The 14,192-nt window shown below is 41.4% G+C and overlaps 1 protein-coding gene across 2 annotated transcripts in view; it reads right to left on the bottom strand.

Annotated features, from left to right (window-relative positions):
• Positions 1 to 482: 482 nt before the first annotated feature.
• PWP1 (PWP1 homolog, endonuclein) overlaps positions 483 to 14,192 on the bottom strand; it is a 39,114-nt gene continuing 25,404 nt past the window's right edge. For both annotated transcript variants that reach the window (XM_077829075.1, XM_077829085.1), the window contains 6 exons: positions 11,158 to 11,219; positions 6,660 to 6,771; positions 4,590 to 4,680; positions 3,629 to 3,750; positions 3,180 to 3,285; positions 483 to 2,067 (listed from right to left, as the gene is read on the bottom strand). In XM_077829075.1, coding sequence (XP_077685201.1) covers positions 1,952 to 2,067; positions 3,180 to 3,285; positions 3,629 to 3,750; positions 4,590 to 4,680; positions 6,660 to 6,771; positions 11,158 to 11,219 — 609 coding nt within the window. In that variant the 3' untranslated portion in view covers positions 483 to 1,951. The remainder of the gene's footprint in view (positions 2,068 to 3,179; positions 3,286 to 3,628; positions 3,751 to 4,589; positions 4,681 to 6,659; positions 6,772 to 11,157; positions 11,220 to 14,192) is intronic.

Genomic DNA, 14,192 nt, shown 5'->3' with positions numbered 1-14,192 from the left:
AAAGCAGATTTTACCTACTGATTGATTTTTTTCCCCCTTCCAAAAGTTACAAGACAATTAGCTGAAAACATAATAGTATTAATTGACAATACAGTACTTTCTCAACTCCTGGGGGCTCAAATATACATCATCAATTAAAAAAAGGCACCAGTGACCCAGCCCAAGGAGTATGGAATTTAATAAAAGTTTGCTAGTTTGTTTTTAATCTATACTGATAAAGCTAAAGCAGTACAACTGCCCTACTATGTACAAAGTTATTCTCGCATGGGAAATAAGCTGTGTGTCACCTTTGTGTAATTACAACTGCACTAGGGCGTATACTGGTATAAGTCAGTATATTGGTAAAAACAAACAAAATACCACACAGCCTATCCTCATTTTAAAAAGAAACCAGAAACTGAATTTCTCACAGATCATCATCCCAGAAGCGGAAACTTTATTGTGAGATATTGGCAACCAAAAACCCCACCATCTAGCCAAACCTAAGTGACAGAAAGATACTTTAATAAGAAGACTGGAGTCAAGACAGAATGAAACAATGTCAGGACTATAGGTTAGGGATGGACTACTTGGGGGGGGGGGAGGGGGGGGAAATCCAGTGATCAGTACTCCTCTGGAGTATACAAGAAGAACTAAAGCACACAGGGGGGCAAGCTATGGCAAGAACAGACAAACCTGAGAGTTCCTGCTTTGATCAGCAAGCTAGAGGTTGGGACAGGACAGCAAGTCCGCCACCCCAGGCAGCCAGCCAGCACTGGGATAAGTACAAACCGCCCTTTTTATTTTTATCCTGGCAGGATTTACTTTGGTGTGTCTTTCTTATTTTAAAATGGCACATACTGAAGCAGTGTTGTTTAAAGATTAAGTACACACCACGTAGAGCTTTCCATTATGCACACTTCATATCCATTAGCTACTGCTATCCTAACCCATGCCATAATTAGGTAAACCTAATTAGAGACTGTTTAAAAGCCCTCTCTGTGTTCCCTCCAGTTTAATAAGAATGTGGGATAGTTGCATGTGTTTAGTAGTCTAAGATACTGTATTTAAAGAATACCCATAACTTTGTGTAATGGCCAAAGCCTGTGGCTGGTTATGAGTTTCATATTTCAGGTTGGTGACCTTTTATTCACAGCCAAAGATTTCTACAACCCCCCTTCCATTTACTTGGGGGAGAGGGCAGGGGGGATGTATCAATATCACAACAATAAATCGTGTAATTTGAGAAGTTTACAGAATAATTGACGTTGAAGGGTTAGGGAGTGAGATTTTCTTTATATGGTAGTTTTACAGTGCTTCACTTTTGAGTGCCCTCAATTGCCTTTCACCTCCCTCCCCCTAGCGGTTGCCATCCACCAGTTGAAAAACACTGTTCTAAGAGATTTAAAATAAGATGTTAATCTTTCAGAAGCGATACTGGAAATTTGTTAAACAGTCCATCCTCAGATTACTCTGGGGGAACTTAAGCATTGTTTGACTACTTACACTAAAAGTGTTTTTGGTCAGCCCTTGACTTAAATACGAGGGCAATTTTCAGTTGAAGTAGTTTTCATTTGTAACTAAAAACAAATCCATACTTATTACAATCCTTTATATACACTCTACAGTAGCACAGTTCTTTCCTGCCAAATTATATAGATCACTTTACAAGTGAAGTTAGCACATCACATGTGTGTTTGTAATCCCCATTTCAGTGCTAGGTAAAGTAAGGTGCCTCTTTTCCAAGTTAGTGAGAGGCAGGGACCCATAACTTCTGACTCCTATCTCTTAACCACAAGACCATGTTTTCCTCCCATAAGATGAAAAAAAGCTGCAGATTGCAGGAAACTTGATACACTTCCATAAACACTTTCCAAACCAGTGGGTGCAGAATACATATTAACTGAGGTCCAAAAGTATACTCTGGTTTGATGTTTTGCATTTATATACTATCTGTGTGAGGTTTGATCCGTCATGATTCCATTTCTGCTTCTGGACTTTTGCTGCTACTGCTGGCAAAGGAGCTGCTAGTTGCAGAGTTTGTATTGGCAGCTACCAGCCTCTCTCTGCTTCCAAAAACTTCATTCACTGCAACGCAAGAGATTACATAAATGCCAGTATCCTGGAGAGAAGATCACTACAGCAGCTAGAGCATGGTTTACAGTAATGAAATGGGAACCTTAAACTTAGTCGAACAGAGTCTTGAAAGCTTTTTTTTCAACCAAGAGGGTTTAAGTTTTATATTTCAAAACAAAGAAATTATGCTAAGTACATTAAGAGGAAGGCATGGTTCTTCTCCTGCACAGAGCTGCTGGCTGCTGTTCTGTGGTCATGTTGCAAATGGTCTGTGATTGTTCTATCTGAAGAGAAGTGTGAGAAAGGCAGGTTGTTTCCTATGTACTTAAGTGGTATCCACCTACTCACACTTGGAGATAGGCTAAGTTTTGCATAAGGTATTAATTTAATTCTGGTTTTAGGGTTTAGATTTTCATTTGATTTTCTGCATGCCTTCTAAAAGGTAGATCCAACATCACTACTGTTTATAACACGATAAAACAATACAATTGGGCATGCGGACAAAACCAGTCCAACTGTTGCAAACCACAGCCAAAAGTTTTTTTGCATATTAAAAGCCAGTGGTTCTAGAGACGAAATATAAAAAGTAACTGAAGATCTTCAACCTCAGCCATGCAGCCAGCATTTAAAAAAACAGTACATTAGACAAACGAAAAGAATAAGCTAAACCAATGTCACCTTTGTATACACCTTGAAAGAAAATACATAATTTTTAACAAACATTGGAGGCTTCACTTCAAAATTCTTAACCAAAATGAACTTTTTTTTTTTTTTTTTTTTAAAGATTCACACTTTAAAAAAAAAAAAAAAAGAACAGAAAAAAAAAAGCAGGATTCCAACACTTTCGTTGTGAGACTGCAATGCCATATTTCAAAGCATGAGATCAAGGCACCTGTTCCACTTAGACTGAAACCTCATCAGGACAGGGACTAATCTACCCAAAGCGCGTGGCACACTGTTAGCAGCAGAACAACGTAACAGGATGCTGGATACACCTCATTACCCACCGGAAGCCTGCAGTTCTCTCAACCACCTTGTTGCTTCGTTTGATGTATTACTGAATATGCAGTATATTAGGGAGAAGAAATGGAACCCTGAAACTCTGATTAATGAGATTATGTTACCTGCAGAAATACTGCTTATATCCCAGACTCGAAGCCCTTCTCTCTCCCCTCCAAAGGCATAGACAAATGGCAAATCAGGGCAACAAGCTGCGCAGAAGAGAACACCCTAGAGGAAAAAATATTGTTTTAATGTCCAAAAAAAGGCACCTTAACACACCTTGACAGAACAACTTAAACAAATGTAAGGCCCTCCTATGCCTCTTCAAAACTGATTTTGAATGATTTTTAAAAAATAATTGCCTTTTCTGGTCCAAGGCTTTAAAGCAGAGGCTGCCAGTCATGTGTTGAATTGTGTGATGTACTAACAGTACCCAGGACAAGATGCCCAATTCATGTGAAGTGTTAAGCCTGGTTAATGAAGACAATGAAGCCTGGTTAAAATCAAAAGTGAGCTTTATTAATCATGGTTTATACGTAAACTTTCTTAGAATGACATATAAGCTACTTACCATTTTCATATCCCTGGAATGGATCAGACTTGGTTTGTCTCCCAATATATCCCAAATTTTCACATATTTGTCAGCAGATGATGTCACAAGGCACCCTTTGATCTGACTGCTTAATTGGAGTCCTGAAAAGTTAGAACAGATCAGTTTAAAATCACCATTTAATTGTTACATATTTTTCTTCCCTGTGTAACATTTTAAAGGGAAGTCAAAAGAACCTCATATTCTCCATGTGCCTTAAAGGAAGGACTGGGAGACCAACAGAAACATTGTGCGCCCCCACACACACACTTAGTGGGAGAAGCAGGGATCCTTCTGGGTGTGAAAAACCTTCAGTGCCCCTTTCTCCTCTGGCAGTAACCAGGACCTCTCAGATGGCAATCATTGCTCAATCCTCTTCTTCCAACTGCTAATTCCTTACTTCATGGCTTCTCTGACAACTGTCCAGCCTCATGGCCTCCTCTTTCAGCTATCAGAGAGGCACTTCTTTTTGTTATCCCAGACTATGTGCTCATTTTTGAGTCAGTTGCAGAGTGTGTACGTGTTAGTAATAATCATCACTGGCCCAGAGTGTGAGAGAGATTATTAATCTAAAAAACTAAAATACAAAAAAGATCAATGGTGTTTCTTTTGTTTTTGCAGAAACCTCTTCATGCAGGAATATTTTTGTGCAAACTACTTCATTCAAGAATGTGACCCAAACCAGTGATATTTGCTTTGACATTTTTATTCATGCAATTCTATGAGAAAAATGCACTATGGTCAAAACATACATCCCTTAAAATACAACTCGACCAAGAGGCCATTTAAATGGCCAGCTACCATGGTTAGTACTTAAGGTTTTTGCTAAACAAAAGACTCTCTCTCTCAAACAAGTTCATATTTACTTAACTATTTAAAAGACTTATTCCAACTACACGTTAATGGGCATGTTTTACATATAAAAGGAAGATATAAAATTTACCAGATACTTCCTCATCATGAGCTTTCAGAGTAAAAAGTGGCTTATCGGAACGAGCATCTAGACAGTACACAAAGCCATCTTCTGTGCTAGCCTGGGGAAAACATTACGTTGTCAAAAGAAATTGCCGTATCAATTCACTAGAAACAGCCTAAGAATTAAGCATCCAATCTAAAGTTTGTAAAATCCATCAAAGTCAGACTTTATATTACAGTATCCTGAACAAGATGAGAACACATTTCTTAAACAAGAAACTACGCTTGATTAAGCTTGCACTTAAATAGCTTGCACAGCTGACACACCGCATGACTCAAACACTAGGTAATGGGATATGTGATGGAAAACACCTGTGTTCACAGCCGCCGCACTATTATAATAATCTTTGTACAAGGTATGCCTTGTGATGTATTTGAAAACTCAACTTGCTGATCAGTAATATCAAGGTAAAGTGCATATAGCAACATTATAGGTAAAGTTATGAACATACGCTAAAATCATGCCTGAAGTACATTTCCCAGACAAGTCTTTGACAAGGAAGGGAGGCAGGGACCAAGATCTGCATGTAAACAAAGAAACAGCATGGAGTCTCCTTCTTTCAGCAGACTGCCTGTCTCCCGTTCTCAGCTGGAAATGCTTTTCAAACAGGAACTATAAAAAAGGAGGGGCAAACACACCCAGACGCCACTCTTTTTCCCTGCCCACCTCATTCTCTGCACCTGAGAAGACAAAGGAAACAGCCATGGAACTGTGGGGGAGAGGTTCTGATCTAAAGAGTTTGGTCAGTAAAGCTGCTAGAAGGATGCGGTGAGAAATTTTACTTGAATCTAATATAGTCTGAGAAGTTAGTTACAAGAAAAATAAAACATTTTCTAGTGCCTATTTCTGACGTTTATGCCTCATTACTTGTACTCACTTAAAATCAATTTATTTGTAGTTACTAAATTTGTTTTATTGTTTTATTTAATCCAGTGTGTTTAAGTTGAAGTTCCTGGGTAACTCTTTAAGATAACAGTCTAGTGTATATTATCCGTTAAAGGAATAACGGACTTAACATAATTGGGACTGCCCAGGAGAGGGCTGGGCAGTATAAGACATGCATTTCTGGGGGAAAATCTGGGAGAAGTAGCAGTGTGTTCGGATCACCCTGCAGTATCACCACGGCTGGTGAGAGCTAGAGTATGACTGGCAGGCTGCCGTTACACAAACATCTGGGAGTGACCTGCATGCTGGAAGGCTGTTTGTGAGCAGTCCAGATTGGATGCTACAGTGACAAGGCATCGCAAGGCACCACAAGTTACAGGACAGGGGGACACAGCCCCTCACTGATCTGGGCTGTTCCCCACTATGTCAGAGGATATGGAGCCTTTCACCTCTTGGCTACCACTTCAAATCTATCCCCGGTCAATAGTGACTGAAAAGTTATCTGATCTGGTCTATGTAAAATGAGTTGGTGGTCTTAGCAAAAAGGTGATTACTTCACAAATGCAATGAAATGCAAGTCACGTTTGGTGATTGTAAGCAAAGAAGTGAATGGATGTGGAGACTGAATCCCTGTCTAACCCTGTTTTTTCATTAAAATTTCCAATATTTTTTGACCAGCTACACTTGTCAGACAGTGCCTTCTAGTGCTTAAGTAAGGGATTAAATTAAAGTGGTCTCATCTATACTTAAAATGTTTGAAATAAAAATTCTGAGCAAGTAACATCTCAATAGAGGGTATCAGTGAGACAACAGGGCTGCAGCAGAGGAAAATCTACTTCAACCACTAGAAATTAATGAAACATGGCTCAGAAATAAGTCTCCAGGGTGATAAGGAAACAGTACAAATTGGCTGAGTGATGGTGTAACTGCATTCATGTGAAAAAGATACCAAATTCATAAGTAATCAGCATTACTAATTATTGGCGGGTTATCAATCAAGGTCTATACACCTAACGGGGAAAATGCTGGTAGCTCAACTCGGCCCATGAAATAGCAGTGACAACAACTGAACAGCTACACCCTTGTCTTTGATTAGCAGGTAAAGTGCACCATTGACAGCCATAAGCGTGTGGTTATAGAATATATACTCACGAGGAAGTTACAAGGTGAAAAATGATTCCAAGTCACTCTCTCAACCTGTCCACTAAACCGCCAGATTCGATGATTATCCTGTGGACTTCTGCAGTCATATAGGACAGCAGACCTAGAAGAAATCACATCAGAACATTTCATGAAGTTTGGTTTATCATTATTACCTAGCAATGTTCTCACTAATTTATTCATGAATTTGAATGAAAGCAGCTTCAAAACACAGGAAGCATTTAGGTTTTCAGATTGACTTTTGAAAAGCAAATAAAAGATGATGCTAAAGATGTAGAAAGGATTTATATTACGGACCAAGGTATTTCTTGAGGGTACAAGAGCCATTCTGTTGAGACTAAATGAGGCAGATAAATTCCAATACAATCACTACACAGGAAATACTATCGCATAGGGGCCAGAATTATACACCAGCATATCACTTCAATATGAACATACATAATTTCATTTTACTAGTTTCAAATAACCAGTTAGTTTGGAAATCAATTTATGAAAAATGCATCTTGTGTGTATTTTCAAATACGCTTTAAACAGGACATTAAGCTTTAGAAGTGGCTGGGGACATCCTATATTTAAGATGAGCGAGAGATGAGATGATGAGAATGAGCGGCTCATGTGGGACTCCGATAATTCTTGAGTTGAGCCCAATGGGGCAGAAACTCTTCAAGTGGCAGCAAGCATGCCAAAGTTGTTTGATGTTAATGAAAGGAGGCAGGGGTGAAAGTAAAGCCGAAGACTTACCGGTACGGGGGCCGGGGCCTCAGGCGGAAGGGGAGGGGCTGGGGGTTAGCGTCCCCCCAGCCGGCCCTTCCACACTGCCTGGCCCACGCCGCCCAGGGCTCCAGCAACAATTTAAAAGGCCTGGGGCTTCGGACGCTGTTGCGGTAGCAGCAGCAGTGGCTGGAGGCCCAGGCCCTTTTAAATTGCCAGCCCCAGGGCAGCTGCTCCTTCCCTCCCCCCCCACCAACGGCAGGCAAAAGGGGCAACGACATTAAAGTGCTGTCACAGGAGCACTTTAAACATGGTCCTTTGCAGCAGCGGTGCTTTAAGGGACCCGGCAGGGCCACCGCCACCGCCGGGGGGAGCAAAAGGGGCAGCGATGTTAAAGTCACAGCAGCACTTTAAAGTCAGCTGGGTACGGGGCAGTACCGGCAGACACTTTTTACCCGTACACCGTACCGGCCCATACCGGTTTACTTTCACCCCTGAAAGGAGGAAAGAGACACCATAGCTTCAGAAACCTCTTCAACTCAGTTAATATTCACAATATAATCTTGTAGTTTAAAAACAAAAACATAAAGCCCAAACACTGATCTGAAAGCCTCATGTCTTCCATCCCGCAGCAGAAAAGCACATTTGTTGCTATAGCATAGCTTTTAATAGATTTCCTTGACTTATGTCATGAAAGCTCATTTCAACAAACATTTCTTTCTCAGACATCCTTCAGAAGCCTTCAACTACTTCTAGGTCGCAGGATACTTCAAGGAAATCAGTACAATGGTTTACGGGTGCTTATGGCATTGGAGGACTGGCTGCAGACGACTTGGAGAAGTCTACCCTAGCAAAAAAAGGAAAACTGGGCATAGGAGTAGACTCAAAACCATCCCAGAGGCCATCTAAATATTTTAAGAGACTCTACCAGATTTCTAAGATAAGCTAAATGCAGCAAATGAAAAGGTGTGACTGCCTTGGATACATTTTTAAATGTGGCAATGTGAAGGGAAAAATATTAAAACCTAGAACAGAAATTTGACAGGAAAGAGTAGTTATGGAATGAAATAATGGTGGGTACCATTAATCAGATAAAATTACTCCCCTCTCAGACAAATATGAGAACAGGTAGTATATCCTTCTGAAGTAGCCAAATGCAAGCTTTGGAAACAAAGACCTGCTAAGAGAATACTTAAATAAATAAATGAAACAGGATGACTGGTATTTAAGCAGAGAACAACACGCAGGAAGTATAGCTAAGAAACAGCGAAGCGACTATACACCAAAGCTGGAATCTCTGTATTCCCCTATAAACACTTTCTGTCCCTTTATATATTACACACACACACACACACACAACTACATTAAAAGAACATTATTACGGTCACAAAGTCAAGCACTCAAAAGTTAGGAAATGAGGAAAGGGTCGGAAATGGCAGAATGCCTGTGCCACCTTAATTCAGCCCTCTTGTGAGCACATATTAGGATACAGTCTTTAATGACATGATCGCATCCTATTTTTTCCACAGAATCCCTGCGCCTTATGCAGTGCACAACATGGACGAGCAACTACTCAATATTTTGTCTTCTCACTGTGCAGCATGTGGCCCCAGGCCTTATTTACTACACACACTATTCAACCCCTGCTCCAAAGAGAGAATCTCCTCAGTGGCTTTTCTATAGTGCTCATCACTATAGTATTGGAGTGCTTCACAAACATTAATCTAGCTTCACAACACCTCTGTGAAGGGATATTATCCCAGTTTTACAGATGGAGAAGTGAGGAACAGAGAAATTAATATCAAAAACATCTACTAATTCTGGGTGCTCTATTTGAGACATATAGAACCTGATTTTTCAGAGTAGTTAACATTATATAGCACTTAATAAGTTCAAAGCAGAGCTCCGACTGACTATAATTGCAACTGGGCAAGCTCAGCACTTCTGCAAATCAGACCCTAGGGTCTCTAGTTTGGAATCCAGAAAATGAGGAACATACAGTGAGTGGCAATCTGTGAAAAATCTGGCTTAGGTGACTTGCCCAAGATCACAAGGAACTCACGCAGGGACAGAATCCCATTCCCCAGGGCAGCATTCGACCTGAGACCATCTTTTCTCTTCCTACAGTTCCCTGCTTCATTTACTACACACCTCTCCACTTCTGCAAGAAATGAAACAGGCATCCTACAGACAAAAGTCTCTTTCACTACAAAACCCCAGTTCATTCCCAGATCAGGTCCATCTCAAGTACCAAGTCAGGCAGGCATCCTGTGGAAAAAATAGCTGTGATCATATAATTGAAGACTGCACCATAATGCAGACACACAGGGGAGCCAAACTTAGGCTGCACAGGCAACCTTCATTCTAGCATTTCTGAACTTTTGAGTGCTTTACTTTTCAACTTTAATAAAGGCCTTTTTATGCAGTTCTGTGTAATTTCCTACGTTTAAAAAAAAAAAAGGGAACTAAAACCACCCAATTTCCATCATGTGGTACTGCACTGACAGACATGGCTCATCGTCAGGGTTGGAACCCTTAGCTCCACTGCAGACACATCTGCCACTTGAGCTAACAGTAACTATAGGTTGCCATCCTCTATGTGGACCACACTAGAGGCGGATGGGACACTTTGCAGCGTATCTGCTGACCAACGAGGAATGTTGACACTCAGGAATCTTGGGTTCCATTTCAAGCTCTAGAAAAAAGTCTGCTCTAGGGAGCACAGACTTCTGCTCATTTCCCCCAAACATGACCCCTTTTGCCCCATCCTCTCCAACCTGTCCCTAATTCCAATTCTGTCTCTGTTCCAGTCCCTATCTCCATTCCTCAGGCTTCTCAGCCTAGTCCCAGTCACCTTGCCCAGCAAGCCCTATCCTCACCATTCCACATACACCATCCCAGCCACTGTCCACACCCATTCCCAATTCCACTCCTCCTGGCTCCTTAGCCAATCTGTCACTCTCATGCCTCCTGTCATCTCCCCCAACCCACGTTCCCCTATATCCCTCTCCTGGCTACTTGTTCCAGCCCCTTTGTCCAGCCATTCCCAGTTCTCCCTCTGCACCTCAGCTCCCCATCAGATCCGTTCTCCCCCCACCACATCTCCTTCCCTCCAACCCACTAGTTCCAAGTTTGCTTGCCCTCAGTGTCTCCAGACTCAGCCCTCTCCCCCCAACCTCCCACAGGTCTCGTTAACCTAATCTACACCTCCCATAGGTCTGGTTTGTGTCCCTTCTTCATTCAAATCAGCCTACTTCCTCATCTGTGCTACCTAGGCCCAGTGGAGAGAGGAACAGTAAGAGCACAGAAGTCTCTGCTGAGCCTGGGTGAACTGCAATTTGTCAAAGGCTTCTAAATTGATCAAATTTAGGCTGTTTTTCATGGGAATGAAGAAATGCACCGTCCCGAGACAAAGGCCACCACCTTCTGCCAAACTTCAAGTACCTGCTCCAAAGCATGGGATTGCTAGAGCTTTACAAAGAAAACGTAGCCAGGATTTTTATTTATTTATTTATTTATTTTACGGGAGAAAACATTTTCCCCTAACCTCATATCTGGAAGCAGCCAAAGCTTTCTGGCGGAATTAATAAATTAAAAATTATCATGAGGCAGACACCTGGCATGGAAAACTTCATCCCAAACAGTTAAAAATTTGGCAAAAAGTTATAAGCTATTGAAAATTAGGTTTTATAAGAGGAAGTATCCAGCAACCTGAATACAAGATGGTGCTACCAGACCCACCTACAATAGTGCAAAAAGCAAATATTTCCCCACTTACTTATCATAAGATCCAGAAACAAGGGTCTGTGTTTCAAATGGATGAAATTGTAGCGTCTGGACCTAATAAGGACATTGAAAGTTTTAGAAACACACATTGGGATTTAAAATACATACAGGACACCTGTTTCAGTCAGTGTCATGTAGGATAAGGTACAGCACTATTCCCTATAACTCTGGTATACTTGCTGGTACTCAAGACCTTTTCACAGAGCAGAGTATGCATCTAGCAAGATAGAGGACATTCATTTTAGATTTCCAAGAGGACCTCACCAGAGGTGAAACAAGAGGTGTTCCCTCTTTTGCCAAAAATCTTCAAAAAATAAGCTGGGGTGGGTAAAAAAAATCTGCTTCCAGTTGGACAAAAACAACTGTATAACTATGCATGCAGGAGCAAAGAAAAAAAACAAGTACATGAGAAGTTTGCCAAGAGCAGTGATCTATGTTGACTAGATGATTGAGATTATATTAATAATTTTCACATTTTAATTACAAAGAGCTAAGTATTTCTAAAGCACCTGTCATCATAATATCTAGGTGCCATATATTAAAACTAGGGCCGTCAAGCAATTAACAAGATTAATCGCACTGTTAAACAATAATAGAATACCAAGTATTTTTGGATGCTTTCTACATTTTCAAATATATTGATTTCAATTACAACACAGAATACATAGCATACAGTGCTCACTTTATATTTATTTTTATTACAAATATTTGCACTGTAAAAAACAAAAGAAATCGTATTTTTCAATTCACCTAATACAAAATTTTTTTCTGGCAACCCAGTTGAAGAAAATTATTGATGCCTGTGATGCAACAGAGCTGGGGATGAGGGATTTAGGGTGTGGGAGGGGCTCATGGCTGAGGCAGAGGGTTGGGGTGTGAGGGCTGCGGGGTGGGGCCAGGAACGAGAGGTTCAGGATGTGGGAGGGGGCTCAGGGCTGGGGTGCAGGAGGGGGTCAGGGCTCTCGGCTGGGGGTACAGGCTCTGGGGTGGGGCCAAGGATGAGGGGTTCGGGGTGCAGGAAGGGGTTCTGGGTTTGGGGGGGCTCAGGTCTGGGGCAGGGGATTGGGCCATGGGCTTCCCTCGGGCAGCTCCCAGTCAGCAATGCAGTGGGGGTGCTAAGCCAGGCTTCCTGCCTGTTCTGGCACTGCAGACCACACTGCGCCCCAGAAGCGGCCAGCAGCAGTTCCAGCTCCTAGGTAGGAGGTACGCAAGTGGCTCCGTGCGGCTCTCGCCCGCAGGCACCACCCTCCACCCCCATTGGCCAGGAGCTGGTGCTCAGAGCGTGGGCAGACCTGCTGCTGGCCACTTCCCTACCTGTTCCGACACTACGCTGTGCCCCGGACTAGCTTGTCTTAGATGGGTAGCACTGCCAACGGGACTTTTAACAGCCTGGTCGGCGGTACTGACCAGAATCACCACGACCCAGTGCCTTATATTCCATGACCCAGCACTTGGTTGCGACCTGTAGTTTGAAAATACAAACACAGAAATATTTACAAAAAAACTGCATTCAAAACAATGTAAATCTTTAGAGCCTTCAAGTCCACTCAGTCCTGCTTCAGCCAATCGCTCAGACAAACAAGTTTGGTTACAATTTGCAGGAGATAATGCTGCCCGCTTCTTGTTTACGTCACCTGAAAGTGAGAGCAGGCGGCCACAAGGCACTGTTGTAGCCAGTATCGCAAGATATTTATGTGCCAGAGGCGCTAAAGATTCGAATGTCCCTTCGTGCTTCAACCACCATTCCAGGGGACAGGTGTCCATGCTGACAACAGGTTCTGCTCGACCAACACATGTTCATTTTCATCATCTGAGTCAGATGCCACAAGCAAAAGGTTGATTTTATTTTTTGGTGGTTTGAGTTCTGTAGTATTTGCATCTGAGTGTTGCTCTTTTAAGACATCTGAAAGCATGCTCCACACCTCATCCCTCTCAGATTTTGGAAGGTACTTCAGATTCTTAAACCTTGGGTAGAGTGCTGTAGCTATCTTTAGAAATCTCACATTGGTACCTTCTTTGCATTTTGTCAAATCTGCTGTGAAAGTGTTCTTAAAATGAATAACATCCTGGGTCATCATCCGAGACTGCTATAATATGAAATATATGGCAGAATGCAGGTAAAATAGAACAAGAGACATACAATTCTCCTCCCAAGGAGTTCAGTCACAAATTTAATTAACGCATTATTTTTTTAAACAAGCATCATCAGCATGGAAGCATGTCCTCTGGAATGATGGCCGAAGCATGAAGGGGCATATGAATGGTTAGCATATCTGGCATGTAAATACCGGTGACACCGGCTACAATAGTGCCATGCGAATGGCTCTTCTCACTTTCAGATGACGTAAATAAGAAGCAGGCAACAGTATCTCCTGTAAATGTACATAAACTTGTTTGGCTTAGCGATTGGCTGAACAAGAAGTAGAACTGAGTGGACTTGTAAGCGCTAAAGTTTTACATTGGTTTGTTTTTGAGTGCAGTTATCTAACAAAAAAATCTACATTTATAAATTACACTTTCATGATAAAGAGAAAAGATAAAGAGTACTTGTATGAGGTGAACTGAAAAATACTATTTCTTTCATTTATCATTTTTACAGTGCAAATATTTGTAATAAAAATAATATAAAGTGAGCACTGTATACTTTGTATTCTGTGTTGTAATAGAAATCAAGAAATTTTAAAATGCAGAAAAACATGCAAAATATTTAATAAATTTCAATTGGTATTCCATTGTTTAACAGTGCGATTAATCATGATAAATTTTTTTGAGTTAATCGTGTGAGTTAATTGCGATTAGTTGACAGCCCTAATTAAAACATACCTGGGCTAGAAACATTGTTACCATTACTCATTGTCCTATAAAGGAACTATTGACAATCTAACCCAGGGGTAGGCAACTTATAGCACACGTGCCAAAGGCGGCATGCAAGCTGATTTTCAGTGGCACTCACACTGCCCGGGTCCTGGCCGCCAGTCCAGGAGGCTCTGCATTTTAAATTTAATTTTAAATGAAGCTTCTTAAACA

This window comes from Eretmochelys imbricata, chromosome 1, assembly GCF_965152235.1.
Source record: "Eretmochelys imbricata isolate rEreImb1 chromosome 1, rEreImb1.hap1, whole genome shotgun sequence".
Taxonomy (NCBI): domain Eukaryota; kingdom Metazoa; phylum Chordata; order Testudines; family Cheloniidae; genus Eretmochelys; species Eretmochelys imbricata.
This window is presented reverse-complemented; position numbering and strand designations above follow the sequence as displayed.